Source organism: Grampus griseus, assembly GCF_964374135.1.
Source record: "Grampus griseus genome assembly, chromosome: 4".
Taxonomy (NCBI): domain Eukaryota; kingdom Metazoa; phylum Chordata; class Mammalia; order Artiodactyla; family Delphinidae; genus Grampus; species Grampus griseus.
The window spans coordinates 125,018,578-125,037,774 of record NC_138997.1 but is presented as its reverse complement, the minus strand read 5'-3'; the positions used below and the strand labels follow the sequence as shown (position 1 = coordinate 125,037,774).

At 35.7% G+C, this 19,197-nt stretch overlaps 1 protein-coding gene across 1 annotated transcript in view; it reads right to left on the bottom strand.

Annotated features, from left to right (window-relative positions):
* The window catches only part of BLTP1 (bridge-like lipid transfer protein family member 1), a gene marked incomplete at its 5' end in the record, with an annotated part of 189,548 nt that overhangs the window by 156,203 nt on the left and 14,148 nt on the right, over positions 1–19,197 (bottom strand). Inside the window, 5 exons of the mRNA XM_082654038.1 lie at positions 1,621–1,771; positions 3,613–3,692; positions 5,994–6,187; positions 6,564–6,645; positions 10,175–10,361. Coding sequence (XP_082510164.1) covers positions 1,621–1,771; positions 3,613–3,692; positions 5,994–6,187; positions 6,564–6,645; positions 10,175–10,361 — 694 coding nt within the window. The remainder of the gene's footprint in view (positions 1–1,620; positions 1,772–3,612; positions 3,693–5,993; positions 6,188–6,563; positions 6,646–10,174; positions 10,362–19,197) is intronic.

The following is a 19,197-nucleotide window of genomic DNA, read 5'->3' as shown; positions in this document are numbered from 1 at the left end:
GAAAGCACTTTTTAAAACAATTTAGTTTGCAAGGCAGAAATATAGACACAGATGTAGAGAACAAACATATGGGCACCAAGGGGGGAAAGTGGCAGGGGTGGTTTGTGGTGCTGGGATGAATTGGGAGACTGGGATTGACATATATGCCCTAATATGTATAAAATAGATAAGTAATAAGAACCTGCTGTGTAAAAACATAAACTAAAACAAAATTTAAAAAAAAACAGTTAAGTATAAAAAGAGTGAGTATATCAAGTATCAGCACTCTTAGTAGTCCATCAGTGGCCCAGTAATATCTGCCTCAGTCACTGATTAAGCTTGTATTTCTCCATTCAAGCTAGTTTATGAAAGACTAAACTAGCTTTAAACAAGGTATATTTACATAAAAATTTAGATGTTCCCTCATAAATAGTAGTACATGTCCCCTCCTTTGTTTAAAATTCTTCAATAAGTAGGTAGATGTTCATAATATATTAAAAACAGAAAATTACTTCAAAATTAGTAGAATAACTAAGAAATAAAAAACCCTTTTTTACCTTTCAGGCACTCCCTATTACCTCCAGTATAAAATCTATATATTTCTTAACTACCTACAAATCTCTTTAACAACCTATAGAACTTATTAAGACAATTCTCCACTGCCATCATGCATTTGCAGAACTCCTCCCTTGCCTTGATTACTTATCCTTCCCTTCCTTCCCTGGCTAATTCTTACTTATGTTTCAAAACTCAACTCACATACTACCTCAACCAAAAAGCATTTTCCAGTTCTCTCCTCTTCAATATGAGTTATGAACCTGTTATGGGCTAAATTGTGTCCCCCTAAAATTCATATGTCCTAATCCTCAGTACCTCATAATTTAGCCATAGTTAGAGACAGGGTCTTTAGAGAAGTAATTAAGTTAAAATGAGGTCAATAGGGTGGGCCCTAATCCAATATGACTGGTATTCTTGCAAGAAAAGGAAATTTGGACACAGAGACCTACAAAACACACAAGAGAGAAGACCATGTGAAGATACAGGGAGAAGATGACCATCTACAAGCCAAGGAGGGAGGCTTTGAACACAGTCTTCCCTCACGGCCCTCAGAAGGAACCAATCCTGCCAACATCTTGATCTCAGAATTCTAACTTCCAGAACGGTGAGAAATTTCTGCTGTTTAAGCCACACAGTCTGCCGTACTTTGTTGTGGCAGCCTCAGCAAACTAATACAGTACCTCTCTAAATTCTTCATCAAGACTTTTTACATACCTCTAATACAGCACTTAATAAAACTCTTTGTTTCTTTTTTCTGAAACTGAACTATGTATGTCTTTTAGCTCTGAATCTCCATAGTCCCAACAATCCCTGGCATATTCGGTGATTAAATACAAAAGAAAAAACCAAGGAACCAATAAATATTCTGCTCATTTACCATTTTTCTAATGAATTAGCTCCTCCTTTAGAGCAAACTTGCTTGTGCCAATTTCTCTACAAATTATTTGGATTAAAATGTTTAGTGATATCTTACCCTGCCATAATAAAATTGCTTATAAAAATATCGATACTAAGCTAGCCTTTAATAAAAATTATAGTATTATTCCAAAACGTTTGACTTAGAAATATAATTTAATCAAGTACCTCTGCCTATCAGCCCATGGCCCATAGTTGAAATCTGTTCCTTTACCACAAACTATATCCAGTCCCCAACAGGGAGGCAAATCTTGTAATTTGCAATCCTCACTGCTCATTTCTCCGTCAATAGTTTCTTCTGTTTCTTCTGGAACAAGTCCTATATTGCAGAATATACAATATGAAGATAGTTACTTAAAATAACCATTAAAAGGCTTCCTTAGATCAACATTTCTAAAAATTTTTTGATCTCAGGAACCTTTACACTCTATATTGAGGACCCCAAAGTGGGATTTTTTTGGTATTGTATCTATCAAAATTTACTGTATTCAAAATTTGAATTGAGCAATATTTTTAAATTTTATTTTTAAAATAAACTCATTACATGTTGACATAACAAAATGTCTAATAAGATTTAATGAAAATATGATGTGAAAAATAACAACATTTTTAATGAAAACAAATAAAATTTTATTTCATTTTGAACGAAAATATTTTTTAATCAAAATAAGCATATTTTCTAAAACAAATTAATTTATTGAGAAGTGTTGGCATCATTTTTATTTTGGCAAATTTCTTAAATATACAGCTTAATAGAAAACAAGTGAATTCTCACAGCTGTTTCTGCACTTAATCTATTGAAGAAAACCTAGCCTCATACAAATAGGTAGACAGAAAAGGGAGGAGTATTTTAATAGCTTTTTCAGATAATTCTGGATATTCTTTGACACTAGACCAAAATTCAACAAGTGGTAATTTCTTAAAGATTACTTGCAATGTGGAATCTGAAACCATATTGCTGAACTTCTCATACTCTGACACGTTAAAATTTACTGATCTCTCTTGCACTCTGAATAAATCTTTTATGGACATCATGAATTGTTCATTTGGAAAATATTGGTTCACTGAGACATTCATATTTTTCCCAAATAGACAAATTTCATTATTAAACATTTAAGAAGTCATATTGTTAATAACACTGGTAGTCTCATCAGAAAAGTCATCAAACTCACAGTGGCAGACCCAAATTTTCCAAAATTCTAACTGTCACATGAAAGCTCAAAACCATAGTTTGTCCCTAGTTGCTCTTTCAAGCACAACTGGTATTCCATGAAAAGAGCAAACAGTTCAGCTTGGAACTCAATCACAGAATGCTTTTCCTCGAAACAACAGTGTACTTTGGTATGAGGCAGAAGTGTATTATGTGTTCTTATCATTTTATTAAATGAATATTAAAAAGTTTACTGAAGGGTCAAGATTTGATAAAAGTAATTTTTACTGCTTAATCAAAGACACTGTAAAGTACACTGGCATTTGTTTTATTGTGACTGCGTGGCAGTGAAAAAGACAGGGATCACTAGTATAGTTTGGAATCACTGCCTTGATTCATGCTAAAAGCACCAGAAGTTTTGCCCCCTGTAACTTTTACACCATCAATACAACATGGTAAAAAAAAAAAAAAAGGCAAATAACATCCTAATTTTGAACATACTTTGACCTCATAAACCTCCTGAAAGGTATGAAAAACAAGAATTAGGAAAAAATGACTAAAAATCCAATATTTGGCTTATTTATAAAACTGAGGCCACCTGTGAAGCACTGTAACTAGCTGGACTTCAATCCTTAAACTTTAAGCCTCAAATCCAACTTACTGTGATTTTTTTTCCCCTAAGCCAGCATGAACTACCTTAACTATCATCACATTCTCTAATGGTTTTCACTCACGGTCATTTGTATTCACAATTTTTGAAGTATACTTGCAAAAATGGAATTTGAAGGAAAGATTACTATATTTTTCTCTTTTGATCTGAAATACTAAAGAATATTCAACTTTTGACAAATGACACAGATATTTTTTAGGTAGGCATTCTCACATCCACATCTACCATTATTAATGCTTATTTATATCCTAAGCAAGGATACTTAAAATATTATTAGATATCAGCATTTCATAGAAGAAACAGAATTGTAGCTATGAAACATATTTTCAAAAAATAATACCTGGCTCATCCATGTAATAGTAGATGTCAACATCATTCGACTGCATCACCACAAAACCTTCTCCCATTAATCTTGGTGGTCTATACAAAGGAAGGTGGAAGGCAAACTAAGTACATCTCCAGAATATAAAATGTTCAGTATGCTAATTAACAATGGTAATGGGTGAAAACAACAAAGAAAACTAAAAAGCAATCAAGTGTAGAAACTTGAAAAGGGAAAACATCTTTCACATACACAATAAATTGTTCCATAATTGTTTTCTATATTAGACTATATAAAAAATTGGCACTGAAAAAATTTTGACCAGTAAAATCAGTTAAAGAAAGACAAAAAAATCTGTTTTGCATTTCTCATTTTAAGTTTTGAATGAGAGAAATCCATTTAAAACAAAGTTTAGGGCTTCCCTGGTGGCGCAGTGGTTGAGAGTCCACCTGCTGATGCAGGGGACACGGGTTCGTGCCCCGGTCCGGGAAGATCCCACATGCCGCGGAGCGGCTGGGCCCGTGAGCCATGGCCACTGGGCCTGCGCGTCCGGAGCCTGTGCTCCGCAATGGGAGAGGCCACAACAGTGAGAGGCCCGCGTACCGCAAAAAAATAAAAACAAAAAAATAAATAAAACAAAGTTTAATTAAATACAATGGAAGAACAATGTTCATTGGAATATAATAATCGTATTCTGCATTTGCAACAATAAATTTAAAATTAGACTTCAAATTCAACCATTTTATATTAATAACACTATAAAACTGATTAAAAATATCATCTTATATATTGTAAAATAAAGCATAACCTTTCAGAAACATTAAATTAAAAAAATGTTGTCATTTTTAACAACTTTATGTTACCTATTTCCAAGAATATTTAGTTGATCAACTTAAAATAAACTTAAAGCAAACATCTTGAACTCAAATTCTGGAATGAATGTTTCTGTACCATCAATTAACTTCCCTCTACTTGCTTTGATTTACCAACTTTTGTCTTTATCATACACCACAATATCTTCCTTCCATATCAAAATTAACCTCTCAATCATCAGATAATATAACACATACAAATTCAACAATCTTCTTCTAAATATGTATTAAATCACAAAGGTTAGGGTTTAGTCTCATTATTTAATCTCCATGTTTACTACTGAAGAGTGAAAAATACAATTTTAAATCTTTTTATACAAATAGCAGGACATTTTTTCATTTTACTCTGTGGTAATTTTCACAAAAACCCAGATTTATTTTTTTCAGTATTACAACTTGCACCCATAAATATAGAATTGTGTGCGTAGCTTATACTCCAAGATGCTTAGCAATTCAGTGATCCTGAAGAGTGTGAAACCAGGTAGACCCAGAGCCTCCCCGGTACTCAAGCTGGGAAAATGACTGTGTCATTCTAGCCAATCCCTAGAAAATCTAATAGCAAACTAGCCAAAAGTTGGAACTAAAAAGAAACAATCATGTTTCTCATAACCTCAAACTTTATATTGCCTACACACAAAGACAAAAGCTGAGACAGTGGAAACTCATCACATGAATACTTTTACTTTTATCACATGAATACTAAATTACACAAATTTAACGATAGACTCCTTCACAGAAAAGGATAGTGATTGAGAATAACAAAGATTACAAGAGCCCTCACCCCACTCATGAGCATGTGGCCTGGGAGTCAGATGCGAGTCATGTGTCTGTTACCTGGGGACCTCGGTCCTCTGGAATGGAAGCATCCCACCACAAAGAGGGTGACTCTAGTGTGCGTCATTATTACAATGTGTCTCCTAAAAGTAAGGAGCTACTTCGCTGAAGGAAAGCAAATCTGGAAAGCTAAGTGGAAAACTGACTGGGACTTAAATGTCAGCTGAATTCCCAAACTGTCTTAACTTCATCAGTTTTCCAAGAGTAATTCTGATTCAACTTTCAACTTTTCATTAACTCCAATGATACTCTACTATAATGAATCTGTTGAATTTACTATTTATCCATCCCTTCTGAAAATAAAAACCTACGTGTAATGTGTATTTTCTAACATACAAACATCAGGGCTCAATTGCCCAAAATAAATTTCCCAAATACACTGAGAAAAGGACAGAAAAATTATAAGCTTATAAACAGTGCCTGACATATATTAAATGGCAATAAATATTAACTATTACAATTAAAGAACAAGAAAAATAGCTCATAGAAAAATATTTAAAATAGGAGTTTACCAGTGGATAAACTCCATTCATTTATCTTATAAAGCAGGAATACTCTCAGTTGATTTAATAGAGAAATATATGTAATTATTGCCCAACTTATAGCAAAGAAATTAAAAGGATACTAAAGATTCTAAATGATAAGCTACAATAGGTATAAAGAAGTTATTTGTTATTTTTATAACTTTCTTACTCATCATTTTGAAGACCAACATATCTTGGACTAGGAACAAGCATGACTCGAACATTTTCAAGCTTTCCCTTCACAATATGCATGAACTGATCAAGATGACTGGAAGGTGGTTTTGTAGTATAGGTTAAGAAAGCATCATCAAAGTTGATGCACAGAGTTTGAGGTTGGTAATGATTTCCAAAGGCCAAGCGTCCCTAAAAAAAACAGATAAGAGATATTATGCCATACTATTTAGGCTGTATTTTTTTTTCTCAGGTGACCTAATAACAAGCATTTTCAAGCAACTACTAAATGATTCCACTTTAGCACTATACACTGTTTAAATTGCTCCACTGCTCAATTTAGACTAGTGTTTAAAGAAATTTGAGCACTTGTGAATAAATAAATAGCCTTAAAGTTCTATACATTTGTGCTAAAATGGTATTGGTGTTGAAATAATTCTTTCACTTTATTAAGAATGGAACCCAAAGACCTCTACAAAATTACTTTCTTAAGTGAAAATTATATTTTCAAAAATAAAAGGTTCTGTTATTAACCCATGAAACATTAATTGTAGTGGAATTTACTTACCGTGCTCACATTGACCTTTATGACTGGAATAAGTGATCTCCATGAAGATGTGGGGTCTTGAGATTCTGTTTTTACTTTAACTCTGAGAAAAAAAACAAAAATTGACATATGAGAAAAATTAAGTACCTAAGAATACTGTTGACTTCCTCACAGTACACATTATTATTATTATTATGATGTTTTGGCTGTGTTGGGTCTTCGTTGCAGCACGCAGGCTTTCTCTAGTTGTGGTGAGCAGAGGCTACTCTTTGTTGTGGTGTGTGGGCTTCTCACTGCAGTGGCTTCTCTTGTTGTGGAGCACAGGCTCTAGGCACGCGGGCTTCAGTAGTTGTGGCTCGCGGGCTCTAGAGCGCAGGCTAAGTAGTTGTGGCGCACAGGCTTAGCTGCTCTGCGGCATGTGGGATCTTCGCGGACCAGGGATTGAACCCGTGTCCCCTGCACTGGCAGGCAGATTCTTAACCACTGCGCCACCAGGGAAGTCCCACAATACACATTATTAATACCAGTTATATCTTTCCAAATATATCTAATGACTGCTCAGTAAACAAAACAATGACCATCTAAGGGACACTAATATCCCTAAAATGTCTCCTAGAATGTACTCTATCATGCACCAATTTTTATATAAGAAGCTATAACAAAAAAGTATATTTTCAGAATGACAAGCTTTAATGACAAAGTATAAATTATGATGTGCTGTCATTACATCTGTCATTATGCCTATCACACTACATTATATCATTTTAAAAGACAGCAAAAATTATAATTAAAACAAAAATTACCAAGATATAAGTTACTTAGATGTTTTAAGTGTTTTAAGCACTTCTGACAGTTCAGCTGATCCTTCTCCTTCCCTACTCCCGCCACTCTGTGGCAAAATAATTTCCTCTCAATACAATGAAAAGGATAGACCAAGAGTAAGAAAAAAGGAATTGGCCATACACAAAGTACACAAAATTTAAGAAATGAAAAATTCACAGCAATTCACTAAAGATTTCATATGAAAACTCAAGGCATGTCTCTTCAATAACCCAATAACTCCTAAATCACACTTCTGGAGCCATATTTGTAAGATGGCCTTCAGTGCTTAAAACTAAATTCAAAACTAACCTCACTATCACCCCCTAACCTTTCTCTAATGTTCCCTGACTAAGCATGACTACTGCTTAAATTAGAAATTTGGATTCACTGTTGACTCATCCTTCTTATTTGTTCTCCACATCTAATTCATCACTCTCTTAAGTATTCATCTGCTTAAATGTATCTGGAATCCATCTCCTTCTCTTCCTTCCCCTTGCTAACAACCCAGTTGATGATCATCTCTTCCCTGAACTGTACTACGTCCTTCTATCTGGTCTCCCTGCCTCCAGTCTTATCTCCCTCCAATCACAACACAACACTGCTGACCTGGGGTAAGGCCATATTTCTAACCCAGATCCTGCTAAACATTTTAGTCTAATTTATCCCCACCTCAAGTAATCCACTCCAGTCTCAGTAACAACTTCTCTATTGCATATGATGTTTCTTCTCCATGGTAGAACTTTCAGCTCCTTCTCTGCTTAATTCATTCACCTTTAAGGTTCCTATCATCCCGGATCCTTCTATGTGTGCCCAGAGAATTCTATTCTTGTCCCTGTTATATTTCTTGCACTAAAATTGCCTGCTAAGTGTTCTAACTCCCACAGTAGGCTGTAAATTCCCTCAAGATAGAACAGTTGTCATATTCTCAGTATCTCCAGTACCTCAAGCTCAGTGCCTGGGACATAATATGCACTAAATATTTAATTGAGAATAAACATCCTCATCATCTACTTTAAAAAAAATAAAACTAGGGCTTCCCTGGTGGCGCAGTGGTTGAGAGTCCACCTGCCAATGCAGGGGACACGGGTTCATGCCCCGGTCCGGGAAGATCCCACATGCCGCGGAGCGGCTAGGCCCGTGAGCCATGGCCACTGAGCCTGCGCGTCCGGAGCCTATGCTCCACGACGGGAGAGGGCACAACAGTGAGATGCCCGCGTAACGCAAAAAATAAATAAATAAATAAAACTATTATGTATACAAGGCTGGTTCAACATTCAAAAATCAATTAACAGGCTAAAAGTGAAAAATCAAAGGATCATACCAACAGATACAGAAAAAGCATCTGACAAAATCCAATACCCATTCATGATTAAAACCTCTAGTTTTACTAACTAGGAATAGAGGGGAACTTCCTCAACTTGATAAAGAATATCAACCAACAAAAACCTACAGTTAACATGATACTTAACAGTGAGAAACGAGAAGCTTTCCCACTAAGATCAGGTATGAAGCAAGGTGTCCCCTCTCACCATTCTTTTCCAAATTCATACTAGAAGTTCTAGCTATTGCAATAAGACAAAAAAAGGAAATAAAATGTATACAGATTGGGAAGGAAGAAATAAGACTTTCTTTGTTTGCAGCTGACACAATCATCTATGTTGAAAATCGGAAAGAACTGATCAAGAATACTCTTAGAACTAATGACTACAGCAAGGTTGCAGGATACAAGGTTAGTAATATACAAGAGTCAATCACTTTCCTATATACCACCAATGAACAAGTGGAATTTGAAATTAAAAACATAATATCGTACATTAGCACCACAGAAAATGAAATAGGTATAAATTTAACAAATTTTCTACAAGATCTACACGAGGAAAACTATAAAACTCTGATGAAAGATATCAAAGAGAACGAAATAACTAAAGAAACATTCCATGTTCATTAACAGGAAGACTCAATACTGTCAAGATGTCAATTCTTCCCAACTTGATTTATAGATTCAATGCAATCCCTACCGAAACCCCTGGATATTGGCAAACTGATTCTAAAGTTTATATGGAGAGGCAAAAGATCCACAATAGCCAAGACAACACTGAAGGAGAAAAGCAAAGTTGGAGGACTGACACTACCTGATTTCAAGACTTAAATGTAAAGCTACAGTAATCAACACACTGTGGTACTGGTGAAAGAAAACAAATAGGTCAGGCTTCCCTGGTGGCACAGTGGTTGAGAGTCCGCCTGCTGATGCAAGGGACACAGGTTCGTGCCCCGGTCCGGGAAGATCCCACATGCCGTGAAGTGGTTGGGCCCATGAGCCATGGCCACTGAGCCTGCGCGTTTGGAGCCTGTGCTCCTAACAGGAGAGGCCACAACAGTGAGAGGCCCGCATACCACAAAAAAAACAGAAAAAAAAAAAACAAAAAGAAAACAAATAGGTCAATGAACCAGAACGGAGAGCCCAGAAACAGATAAAATAATATAATTGTATATGCACCTTAGCTATGTATATGTATGTATAGACTTATGTATGTGCATTCAAAAGAATAAAAAACAAATTGATAGTAGTTATCAACAAAGAAGGAAGTAGAACTGGTGAGAAGAATAGACCGGGACTGCTTTTTCACATTACATAATTCTGTATTATTTGAAATTTTTGAAGAATTATATACTTATTTGTGAGAATAAAAGTTTTAGTTAATCTACAAAGAAAGATTAGGCTGTGTTTAGGTAAACAGTGTTAATAATACTCTAATAAAAGCGGATATTTAAATGTTGGAGATTAATAGAATTCAAGTCTGACAATCAACCTTTCAATTTTGGACTGGGTTCTTGTTCTTCCATTTTCTCGTGTTTTATCATCTTCTTTCTTGGGTAGAATTATTGTTGGCTCCAAACCAAACAATTCTTGAAGATGTCCATAAAGATCCGAACGATTATACACATGAAATTCAAAGTCATTGACTGTGATGTATAATCTAGTTTCTGCCTTTGGATCTAAAGACATCAATTACAAAAAAAAAAAAAGTTTTTAGTCAACTTTTTAAAAACTTTAGTCAAAGTTTTAAGTCAAATCTTTTCCACAGCTAAAGTAACTCAAATGATTTCTTTTAAAACAGACATCTATGATAAAAGGGAATAATATTTTAAAAGCAATAAAACATGGTCAAAAGAAAGAAAAAAGCTGATTTACTACAGTATTTCAATTTAGCACTCTAAAAACAATCTGAATTTCTACATTCTGGGTGTATAACAACAAAACTTAAAGACTGTATGCTAAGAACAGCACAATGCCAATAACAGAGTAAAACTTTACCCCAATATAGCCATAAGTGTATACTAAAATATAAATAGTAAATTGTTCAAAGCATGATGCATTTAAACATCACACTATTATTTGAACTTGTGCATCATAGAAACCAAGACTTTTCATAAATACGAGTTTGTTTTTAAAAACTACGCAATGCTAAAACAAAGATTTTATAAACTGTAGACTCAAATAGTAATCTCAAATAAAAGACAATTATATTAAATATAAGTGACAATAGTAATAAATCCAAATATAGATACGGCACTTGTTCCTACTGAGAAAATAATCTAAGACAGTGCATCTCATGTCAACCAAAAAGGGTCAGAAGAAAGGTACCACAATCAGTGCTTTATTTTGTTATAAATGATACATGTGTTTTTTAAGACTTCTTTTTCAACCTTTATCTGTTTTTATCCCTGTCAAACAAATTCAATTGAAAGGCAATTAAAATTAGATATGACCAGTTAGAATAATTTAATTTTTTTAAATGGGTAAAGAGAATTACCAACTTTCATTTTAGTAGCTTAAGCTGTGGTTTAGTAAGGTACCAAATTTCACCAATATTAATTTCTTCTCAAATTATTAGCAAAACAGCATATGAGATGTCAAACACCCTAAATAAATGTAAATTTTAGTTTAAATTAACAAACGAAAAATACACTGCCACTCATATTTCAAAAATAAGCTGAGGAAAATGAATCAACACATTCATATTTTTATACAGTAATGCTTTTACTTTTACTCCAATCAAGGTTTTTTTCCCTCATTACTTCCTGAGACAAGAGAGGAAAAAAAGATAAACACAATCCTTCAAAAAACTAATGCTTAAGAGTTGTAACTTTTCTTATATTTTTTAGACAGCTCTTGACCTATGTTCTCTCTCCTATTTCTTCAGACTTATCAAATGGCTAAAAGCTAAGACGATCCCTAAGCTATTACATAAAGTGTGCTCCCCTTTTTCTTGCTGTAGGTCAAATTCTTAAAATTAAAATAAAAATAAGAAACACAATTTTTTAAAATACATATGAAGTATTCTAAGATTTAATAGTTATAAATATCATTATCATTTTTTTTTTTTTTTTTTGTGGTATGCAGGCCTCTCACTGTTGTGGCCTCTCCCGTTGCGGAGCACAGGCTCCGGACGTGCAGGCTCAGCGGCCATGGCTCACGGGCCCAGCCACTCCGTGGCATGTGGGATCTTCCTGAACCGGGCACGAACCCGCGTCCCCTGCATCGGCAGGTGGACTCTCAACCACTGTGCCACAAGGGAAGCCCTCATTATCATTTTTAAATAAGTAAATCAAACTTTATCACTCATTAGGTTTTAAACCTTTCTACAGTAATCATTCATGACCTCTTCTCAAAATGTCAGGGTCAAATATCCAGCAGCCTACTCAAATATCTCCAATTTGATGTCTAACAGGCATCACGCACTTGACATACCCAACCAAACACTCGATTTTCCCACCCAAACCTACTCCACAATATTCCCCACCTTATCAACAGCAAGTCAATCTTTTCAATTGCTCAGGCCAAAAAATTTGACTGCTCTCTTTCTTTCTTGTCCCAGATATTATCAGCAAATCTTGTCAGCTTTTCTTTCAACATATATCCAGAAACCACTCCTCACCACTCTGGCCCAAGTCCCCATCAACCTGCACCTGTTTTAACACAATAGCCTCGTAACTACTCTCCCTGCTTCTGCCCTTATTTCCCTTATGCCTGTGCTTTACACAGTGGCCAGATCTTTCAAAAATCCTATCTAGGGCTTCCCTGGTGGCGAAGTGGTTGAGAGTCCGCCTGCCGATGCAGGGGACACAGGTTCGTGCCCTGGTCTGGGAGGATCCCACATGCCACAGAGCGGCTGGGCCCATGAGCCATGGCCGCTGAGCCTGCGCGTCTGAAGCCTGTACTCCACAACGGGAGAGGCCACAACAGTGAGAGGCCCGCGTACCGAAAAAAAAAAAAAAAAAAAAAACCCTAACTAAAATCATGTCACTCTCCTGTTTCCTAATTTTCTGATGGTCTCCTCTCTCATTGATACCAAGTTCCTTTAAAAGTGACATATAAAATCTTATAGGATCTGCACTCTTCTCCTCTTCCAGTCCTCCCTCCAATAAACTGGCCTCCATTTTGGTTATAAACCAGAACCTGAACAACCAGGAAATGTCCTTCCCCCAGATAGTCACAATAACTCATTTCCTTAACTTGCTTCATGTTTCTGTTTAACCATCCCCTATCACTGAAGCCTCTCCCGACTTCCTTATGTACACAGCACCCTCCCTGCAAAACAGCACTCTCTTCTCTACTGACCCTACTCTGACTCTCCTCAATGCCATATTTTCCTCACTCACTCCTCGATGCTACATATATTTACTCGCTAATTATCTGAATCCTTCCCAAGCAAGGATTCAGAATGAAGCAAGCTCTTTAAGAGAAAAAACTTGTTTTATTCACTATCGTTTCTCTGGTGCCTAGAACAATTCTTAGTACATAGTAGGGCTCATTTGTATGAAAGAGGAACAGAGCATCTTACCACAAATCATACTCCTAAGTAAAACAAAAATATCCTCAAACAAATAGATCTAAGACTTTTGGGAAACCCAACATGTGGAAGCATAATAAATGCAAAGTAGGTTATTTTTCTATTCCCACTTTGATCTATACAAGTAGGAATTAATCATTATGCAATTCTTCAAGGTCATAAAGCAACTCAATCAAAATTTACCTCAAAACTCATTTAAGGCATTTGTTTTCAAATTTACTTTTGGAACACTTGATCATGATCCCTGAATACAAATGCCTTGATCATTAGGAATATACTATAAAGGCCAGTGGATGAGCTACAGAAGGAGCCATGGGGAAAATCAAGAGTCTGGACTAGCTCCTAACTGGATCAGCAGTGATGAATAAACAAATGATGACTGTATAAAAATGGAAACAGGATTATTCTCAATTTGATCTTCAACTTGCTGGACATGCACTTCTGATTCTCTTCTTTCAATATAACCGAAACGAAAGAATATGGCTACATTAACTTACTAAAGACAACAAGGTACAAAGATAAAGGTATTAATCTCTGAAAGTATTTTGAAAACACTGATAAACACTAAATACTTAATACTAAAACACTGCAAGATCCTCTCAACAATCCCTACCCATTTTCCCAACTGTTGTTTTTTTTGCATTATTTATTATTGATTGTCACCTCCCCCAACTAGAATGTAAACTCCATTAGAGATGATTTTTTCCTGTTGTGTTCACTCTTCTATCCCTGGTGCCTAAAACAGCGCCTGGTATGTAGAAGGGGCTCAATAAATATGTTAAATCCTTAAACAGAAATAATAGATGGGCTTTTAAATTTTAAGTAAGATTGAACAAAATGCCCAGACCACTCTTTTCCTTCCAAAAATCACTTTAGAAAAATACTGAAGAAATAGTGAATCTATAAGCATTTTAAAAGCAGCTTTTGGTTTCATATTTTTAAATAGAGAAATTTAGCTGAGTTCACACTCAACTTCTTTGTTCTATTGCTTCTATTTGTTTCACCTGAATTACTAATATTCCAGCCAGCAAGCTATGTGATTAAACAGTAAATCAGATCTCCAAGCCTGGTTGATCTCCAAGCTTACATGGCCTTATTCTCTTCAGAGTCTTTGCCCAGGATCTTTTCTGTCAATAATCCCAGCTTTCTGCCATCCCCAGGAAAATTCCATATGGCAATTCCCTGTCCATCTGTCAACCCCTATCCCAACAAACACAGATGCAAAAAGGTGGCCCAAGAGCACACCCATAGAGACAGAAACATAGGAAAAAGCACATACACAGAGGTGAGCACACATATACAGAGGGGGGCATGCACTCATTTAAGCACTCAAACACAGAACCACTCACAAAGACAAACACATACATACATATACTCTCACGGAGCCATCCATGCAGATGCATGAATACAAGTACTACTGTACTAGCATATTCAGTACTCATAGCATCACCCTCACAAGATAAGTATGTACATACAGAGCCCACATGCAGAGGTACCCCACACATAGACTGGGTTACCTTCCCAGGTCAACAGGGCACATCCTCATAAATAAACACCTGCCCTAACAGATAGATGAGCACTCTACCAAAAGACAGATAGGTTTCTAAGGCATGTATCTCTCACATATAGACATGTGAGTACCTGCATGCATACCCACACACACACGTAACTAAGAAGGACCCTGTGAGAACTTCTCAGAATAGAGAGCCACCCATGTCCTCTGCCTGCCTTTGTCTCTAGAAAAACTTTAGTCAAAGAATTAATTTAATCAAAGAAGTGGAAAATGCAGAAAGAAAGGGAAATAGTCAAGCAAGACAAAATAATACTTTAGCCATTAAACAAAGTCAAGGACCTTTAGTTCTTCCTCAAGGACTACGGATAATATTCTGAGCCATGTCCTTTGAGCTGTTTTGCAGATACTGAAACCCCCATCAGGTGGAAGAAATTATCTGTATGCTGCCCACAAGCACGCAGACCCCAGACTGATTAGAACCAGAAGGCTGATGATGCTGACTCCCCATGACCTCACCACCAACCAATCAGAAGAATGTCCACAAGCTAATGACAATTTGCTCCTTGAACACTATAAGATTCCTCACTACCCGCTCCAGGGTGGGACACACAGTCTTGAGGACATTAGCCCGTTGTGGCCCCCTTTACCTGGCAAAGTAATAAAGCTATTTCTTTCTACTTCACCCAAAACTCTGTCTCTGAGATTTAATCCAGCACCAGTGTACAGAGGCCTAATTTCAGCAACATACATATACAGCTTTTCTGGGGGGGAAAGAAGAAAGTTGAGGAATCCTACACTAGATTCTCCAGGAATTAGAAAAAGGCAGTAAATAAACAGTAGAAAGGATATAAGATTGGATTCCTGTAACATTATTTACCAATGCTGTGACCTAAGGCAAGTACCTTAACCATGCTGAGCCTCATTTTTCGCATCTATAAAATGAGAATACCTCTACCTACCTGTAGGATTGCTGTATACCATAAATACTAGTTAGTTCCCTTGACTGCAGGTCAAATCCTTACTAGTCATATAAATTATGTATTCACTTTTGATTTGTACTGAATTCTCTTCTTTTTAAATAATTTTTCATTTCATAATATGACATAATGTTCATCATAATAACAAAAGCAGCTCACCTCTATCGAACAGTTGCTATGTTCCAGGAACTGTTCTAGGCACTTTACTCATATAATCTCATTTAATCCTCACAACAACCCTAGCAGTCAGAGCCCAAGATTATATAACTAGGAAGCAGACTAAAATCCAGGTCTCTAAATAGGTTCTTAACCACAAAATAAAATTACTTATCAATTATATTAATAAATGTAATGACTATTTCAAAAGCAAAAAAGTTATTAATCCCTGAAAACAGAAATGTACAGAACGGGTCCAGTTATTTCTTTGCATTTTATAAAAAAAAAAAAAACTGATCAATAGTCAAAACTTAAATGTAGTATTTAATTGTTAAATTCTGGTAACACTAGATTTCTCACTGACATTTATCTCTCCTGGAAATTTTAAAAGCAGTTTTTAGGTTTCATTCATTCTGATGATACTGGGAGCCAAATGGAAAACTTTATTTTATACATAATTTAAGAAAGGTATAATCAACTGGCTCTTTTAAATCTTCTCTCTACATTAACACTGCTCTATCCTTGAAGGCAGAAATCTTCTCTTTCTCATACTCCTTGTCATCTAACATTCACATAATGGGCTTCCCAAACTCATTTTTTAATAAAATACCCAATAGATAGAAGTATAGACATAAAAGGCTCTTAACAAGCAGTTAATTTATGGAGGAAAAAAGTAAATGAATGTTGTAGAACAGCTTAAGTCTCCTAAGCAAACAGCTAATTGAGACTTCTTGTTTTCCAAAGGGAAATCAGGAAAAAGGCACTTATTTAATTATATAATTGGGACACATGTTATTTGCAGTAAAAAATCTAAAGTGCAGAAGTGCTGACAAAGCCTTGTAATACTTAGAATCGATACTTAGCACAAAGACAAAATAGCCTGCTGACCTTTTAAGAATTGTTCAGGGATTTTTATTTCCTTTATGTATTTAACAAACAATATCTAGATGCTACAAATTTAAAAGTACTAGATTATATTAGGCTAAAACTTCTAAGCAACAAAATAACAGAAAGGGACATACTTTACCATCATCCTTTCACTTCTCAACAGCCCAAGAATTCCTCTGGATAAGAAGGATGCATGCCTAGTTTGTCAGACTAGTATGAATTTAAACACTATGATATATCACCACATGTTAAGAGGCAACTGGCCCTGCTATTTATTTTCCAAAAGAATCCCTTAAAATTAAATACCCTAAAAATAAAATTTTTGACTGATATCCTCATTAAGTGGCCTTTAGCCAACAACCACCTATAACAGATCACTAATTCGTGACCTAGGGCATATTTCACAACAAACTCTATGGTAAATGAATTAGATGTGTTCTGTTTTCTCTTTTTTAAAGGGTTAAACTGGACAAGTGACAACTTTAAATCTGCTCCTGGCTTAAATTATCCCAACCAAGCTCTATGGCATAGTAGTGTCAGCACTTAACACACCTCTTTTCTCATAATAGAGCAGCTCTAAAACTTCCTAATGAAAATCTTGGTCCTACCCACCAATGGGGCCTATCTCCTTGGAAGGCTAGTGGCCATGTATCTTCTCAGGCACATGCCCCAGTTAGGCTTCTAAATTTTCCACCAAGAACTATCAATCATCTCTACTTCCTGCTTGGTTAACTGTCAAAGCACATGGATCTTCCCTTAATCAGCAAGAAGTAATATCCAGAATGTAAGGTCTTGCTACTGAATAGAGCTCACTATTTTAACCTATATTCCATAATATTGTCCAACTTTTTATCAAAAGCTTACTTTGCAGCCTGTTCATTCCTCTACACTATATTCTACTGATAAATTCTGTCCCTTATAAATGCTAGACTAATAATGTACTTAGACCAAACTGCTAATTCCTGCACTGTTATTTGGCATTGTGTCTTTACCTTTGAAGGGTGTAACTGTGAGCACATTGTTAAGAACGTCATCCTTTACAACAAAGAATATCTTTTAAAAGCATATGGAAGAGAAACTTCTTTGACCATTCACCAAAGCTGTGCTATTCATGAGCACATACATTTAAATTTTTAAATGTAGGTAAAACTATGAGCAAATAATTAGAATTATAAAAGTGATAACTGATAAAGTCTACCAACTTTTAACACCACTGTAAAATGGAGGGGTGAGATCTTTTTTCTACTGCAAACCGCTGGCATAAAAAAAATGAGAAAGAACAATTTGGAAAAAATAATTTAAATGTTATTCAATATTAAGAAAAACATAAAATATCCAAAAATTATGGTATTATTTCTGTTCTACATTATGGACAATTACAGAGGGAGAGCAGAGACACAGATTTATGTTAACATTAAGAGTGACAAAAAGAATTCAAGACACAAAGAAATGACAGGGAGAGCCAGTCAAGGAAGGGCTAATATTTGAGCTATTATATTAGTCTTGGGTTATGCATCTCAAGTAGTGATTACATTTTGCTATATTCTCTGAAATGAGCTAAGTTCATATCACTCCCCTGCCCAAAAACCTTTCACGGCAGTGGCTGCCAGGTGTTCAATATCCTCCATAGCACAGCTTCCAAATTATACCCTATTATTCCTTTACCTTATATTTACCACCAAATGGAGTTGTTAATTCCTAAACATCCATTTTCCAACCTTATTGCCATTGGTCAAACCAGTTATTCCATCTGAGCTACCCTCCCACCCACTCCGCCTCTGCATGACACAGTCCTACTCACTGTCATCATCAAGCATGCTGCCTAAGAGATGGAACTTTCACAACAGCCCTCCATCTACCATTCTGCTTCTTGACCAATGGGCAGAACTTTCAACATCATCAAACCATGAACCAGCTGGGACCACACCAAGTGGTCCATACAAAAGTTGGTATGGACCAACTTTGAAGATGGTTCTCAGTATTTTTCCTTAACACACACTCATTGCTCCATTTTTTCTTTAATTACAATTGTTTGTATGCATGTATTCCCTCAAGTGGATGTGGATAGCACCTCTTTTTTTTATCCCCCACTCCAACTTAACACAATGATCAGTAAAGTGAATTCAAAATAAAAATCTGTTCAATTAGGTAAAGATTTTTATCAAAAGTTACCTCTTTCCTAAAGAACTTGGGTCAGTTACTCTTGACCCTCATCCATGTGTTTTGGTGAATAGCAATCCACTTTAAGATGTTACATTTCATGATAAAATGAATTATTTTCTTCAAAAAAAAAAAGACTATAAACAATTTAGGATGGTATTCCCTGTGTCAAAGAAAATTCTGAAATGGGCAATCGCAGTAGGCTTAGTTTAAGTCGTGCAGTTGCCTCTGGATACTGCAAATGTCTTCATTCCTCCCCATAAGCTGTGATCAGTATTTATCCA